This window comes from Lontra canadensis, unplaced genomic scaffold (genome assembly GCF_010015895.1).
Source record: "Lontra canadensis isolate GAN:19392208 unplaced genomic scaffold, GSC_riverotter_1.0 scaffold646, whole genome shotgun sequence".
Classification (NCBI taxonomy): Eukaryota; Metazoa; Chordata; class Mammalia; order Carnivora; family Mustelidae; genus Lontra; species Lontra canadensis.
Window position 1 is genome coordinate 8,338 of NW_022631630.1, and position 4,314 is coordinate 12,651.

At 47.2% G+C, this 4,314-nt stretch overlaps 1 protein-coding gene across 1 annotated transcript; it reads right to left on the bottom strand.

Moving 5' to 3' along the window:
• Positions 1-2,333: 2,333 nt before the first annotated feature.
• On the bottom strand, positions 2,334-3,049 carry LOC116863172 (retinoic acid early transcript 1E-like; the record flags this gene model as incomplete). The annotated part of the gene is given in 2 exon segments (XM_032850668.1): positions 2,334-2,606; positions 2,786-3,049. Coding segments are annotated over 2 exon segments (537 nt in total), but the record flags the coding sequence as incomplete, so codon positions are not given.
• Between the last annotated feature and the right edge of the window lie 1,265 nt (positions 3,050-4,314).

Sequence of the window (4,314 nt, forward strand, 5' to 3'; positions counted from 1 at the left end):
CAGTTTTGCCAATTTCAAAATTTACATAAATGGAAACACAGAGTATATATTCTTCTGTGTCTGACATTTTCCTCTGAATTTCCTATCTACGGGAATCATTCACGTTTTGTGTAGCAGTTCCCTCCTTATTGATTTCTCCATAGTGTTTCATTTGTAAATATGTCACATTATTATTTATCCTTGCAACTAAGCCAGGTGCTACAGGGCACATTAATATATAAACAGATAAGTTAATTCCCACATGCCACTTTGCCATGTGGCCTTGTACCTTTGTGTTATGACAGCTAGTCAGTCGGCAGGGCGGTCCTCTGGTTTCCGCACAGCAATAATTTATCCGCCCAAGGAAGTGTGTGTGAACACATAAACATTTCTCATTAAGCCAAAATAAATATATCCCTAGTTCATTTTCCTCTCAACTGAATTAAAAAAAAAATGCCAGCAGCCTCTCCTGGTCCACCTGACATAGGGAACGTCTGATGGAAAGAGCGTCAGAGTAAAACGAACAGGCCTAAATGATTGTGAGCAAATAGCTTCCTTTTGCCAATTCTTCAAAATGACCAAGTCAGCACATTGCAGGGCCCCCTTCAAGGGCCATGGGAGAAGGAGGCTGAGTAAAGGAAGGGTTCTTTTTTTGTCGTTTTTTTTTTCAGATTTTGTGTACTTATTTGGCAGAGAGGGAGACAGGGAACACAAGCAGGGGGGTAGAGTGGGAGAGGGAGAAGCAGGCTCCCCACTGAGCAGGGAGCCCCATGCGGGGCTAGGTCCCAAGGGCCCTGGGATCATGACCAGAGCAGAAAGCAAACTCTTAAAGAGTGAGCCACCCGGGCGCCCCTAAAGGAAGGGTTCTGAAGCTGAAGACTCATCAGCTTCTCAGTAAACCCACCCGTGGTGAAAGATCATGTATTGGATTGGCAGTCAGATTAGTGTCAGTTTTTGCCAGCTAGGGTTGGTCTAATGCTATAACTACCTCCTGGTCCAGAGAAGAGACCCCTGATTATAGAACAACTATTGTGACATTACAAAGATTGTTGAGGACATCATACTATCCTCACAGATCAAACAATTTTTTCATCAAAGAACTGGGGGAATCCTAGGATAGAGTGCAGCAAGACAATACTCTATCCAGGAAGTGGATCTGAAACCCCGCCCAACTGTAGGACTAGACACAGTTTTGCCCCTTCCCTCACTGCACTATTGTGTCACCTGGACCAGCCTCCATCTGCCCCCATGTCAGAATAACTACAGCTCTAGCGTGGGGTGTGGGGCTCAACACTAAGAAAGGGCATCATTTCTGCGTGGAGATGGATCAGTGGACAAGAGCTTGGGTGAGACCCATGGCGCACCTCTCCCAAGTCTTTACTAGACTTCGTCCTCTCCCACAGCCAGAGACAGCCTGCTGCACACTTACTTTATTTCATAAAGATGCCAAAGAAGATCCAGACTGAGCTGATGAAGATTGCTAAAACAATCCTTGGAGTTTCCCGGATGGACGAAGACTTGGGTTCTGAGACATTTACTGATGGTGCTAAAACAAACAAAAAGTGAAAGTCCTGTTCAACCTAAGAAAATACCTTCTTGAGAATCGCCAGAGGGGATCCTTGCAGGTAAAGGGCCTTAAGAATCCACTTATCCCAATGAGAACTGCGTAATGTATAAAATTGGTGAATCATTATATTATATATGTGAAATTAATATATTCTGGATGTTAATTATAATTCAATAAAAATAATAAAATACCTTCCTGAGCACCTACTTGCCCCAGGCAGCCCATGTCACCCCCAAATTTATTGATTCATGATGTGGCAGCCACTCTATCCGAACCTGGGGTCTACAGAGGAATGCGGGGTTGTGCCCTGTCCTCATGGAGCTCATATTTCTACTGAGGGAGACAGCTGATGTCCATCTGATTATCACAAGAGTGTGACATATTCACTGTGGGCAGAGCTTTTTGAGAGTGACAGAACTGGGGGTGCTTCATTCTGTCTGGGGGAGGTGGGGAGGGCTTCCTCAGACATGACTTTTGTGCTGGTTAAAGGATAAGTAAAACAGAGGAAGAAGAGAAGGCTGTAAGCACAATGTAGACTCGGGGACCACCTAGCAGTTCCAGGTGACTGGATCATTGGTTATAGGGGAAGGGGGCCCCTGCGTGGAGGGAGGCGAATGGAAAGGAGTGCGATAGGAGGGCCTATGGTGGTCACTGCCTCTCCAGTCCACCAAGAGCTCAGTTAGTTGACTAATCCGTCAAACCAATTGCACACCCGTACTCCTATCCACACAGAAAAGGAAGGTATTTGACCTTTAAAGAGAGCAACCACCTCACCCTGCTCATTTACCTGGGGGTTCCAGCACTTTCTCCCAGTGTTCTAAGAATGCCCTGAGCCAGTGATTGCAGTCTCCCATGGAGATCCTCCTGAAATAGTCAGACAGTCCCTTGTCCTCCCACTCCTCCTTGATGCCTCTGGCTCCAGGGTTCATGACTGTCCAGGTCATGCTCATAGCGTCAAAGAGGAGGGCCACCTCTCCATTGATGTTGAAGCACCAGGATGCAGTGGGGCACCGTTCTGCTTCATGCTGACAACACAGCTGGTTGTCCAGGGAGGGAGGACCTGCAATCCACACACAAAATCATCGGCTTGGACTCTTAACACCATGATCTCCTATGAGGTCCAGTGTGTCTCTGAGGTGGAGCCAGTGTTGAGTTATTGTACAGGAGCCCCAACACTGCACATGCTCCTTGTCTCTCTTGCTGACTGTCTCCCTCTCCCCAGTCCCTTCCCCTACTCACCCCTGGTCATGCTGTTCTCCAGTTTTATATCAGGAAGGATCATCCTGAGCTCTTACCCCACCTCTTCCAGTGTCTCTGTCAGTTCTGTCCATGCTTTGGTGGCATTCACCTTCTGCCCCAGGAGACCCAAAGGTCTGAAATTGTTGCTGTCACTGTCATACTGAAGGAAGGGCTTTTTGTCCACTGAACCCTGCATTTTATACCAGCGGTCTCCAGGTCTGGATTGAGTTGTGACAGTGAGGTCAAGGCAAAGAGAGTGAGCATCTGTGAAAGAAAAAGGCTCCTGGGGCCCCAAGACTCCCTCTGAAAGCCTTACTGCAGAGGGAGGGGGGTCTCCATCCCAGCCCCATCCACTTTTGGATCCTTAGTCCCCACCTTTTACTGTCTGAGCTTTAGGAAAGTACTTTGATGTTACCTACCATAGACCCCTCAGGGACGCATACTATTACCAGGAGGATACATATGACAAATATTTTTAATGACATCTGTCAAGTTCTTAGGTAGAAAAGCTACAAAACAGTGTCTGTCCTCCTGGGACTTAAAATCTAGCTGACCAGACAGGACTTTCAACAGAAAGGAAAAAAAATAAAAAGACAGTATAGGACACATGCCAAACTCCTGATGGCTCTTGGGGGTAACCAGGAGTGGCTTCCTGGAATAGAAGGTGGGAACTGGCAGGAGAGGGGGAGCTGCCCCATGGAGCACCGTACAAGGAGAATGCTTAGCCTGGGACTCTGGTCCTTCAGAATACATGGACAAGTTGGTACTCGCTTGAAATGTGGGGAAACCCTTTTCTCCTGTTTTCCCTCACCCCAGCTAGGTCCCCAGATCCCAGGACACTCATGGCTCACTGTCTTCTGGGCTTGTACCAGCAGCAGCAATAACAAAAGAAAAGATGCAGTATAAGATACTGGCAACATTCCTGAGGAGCGGCACCCTTGGACAGCACACTACAGAAAGTGGTTGTGGGGCACTTCCCAATGTCGTCATACAAGATGGCTGACAGTCCTGCAGGAATCTGACAGAAGCAAGTGGTGCTGAGGGAGAGTTTTGTACCTGTTCAAGGTAAGATTACTCATTTAAGATAAGACAGAGAGAAGACATCACAAAGCAAATTTCACTTAAAAAAAAATCCCTCTCCACTCTCCTCGAAACCACTTCCAGTCTAAGTGGGACTGTTGCCAGTGAAATGAGTTCCTTTCCCCTCCCCCACTCCCCCATGCTGCCACCAACTTCCTGTCTTCCCACACTGCCTCTTCTTCCCTCCCTGATCTTCCCATTTCCTCCTCCATCTTTCCACATTTTCTCCACTCTCCCCTTTCCCACCCCCTTCTATGTCTACTGGATCTCTTCTCTCATATCTGACTGAGATTCACACTTCCCAAGTGCACACAGGTTAATCAAAGGACCTGGAGACACAGGGCACCAGGTCTGTCATCAAAGACAGGTTGACAATCTTGAGTCCAGCAATCCTGATGGAGCCAAGACTTGTAAACCCAAGAAAAGCCAAGTATTTTATCATTAGAGAA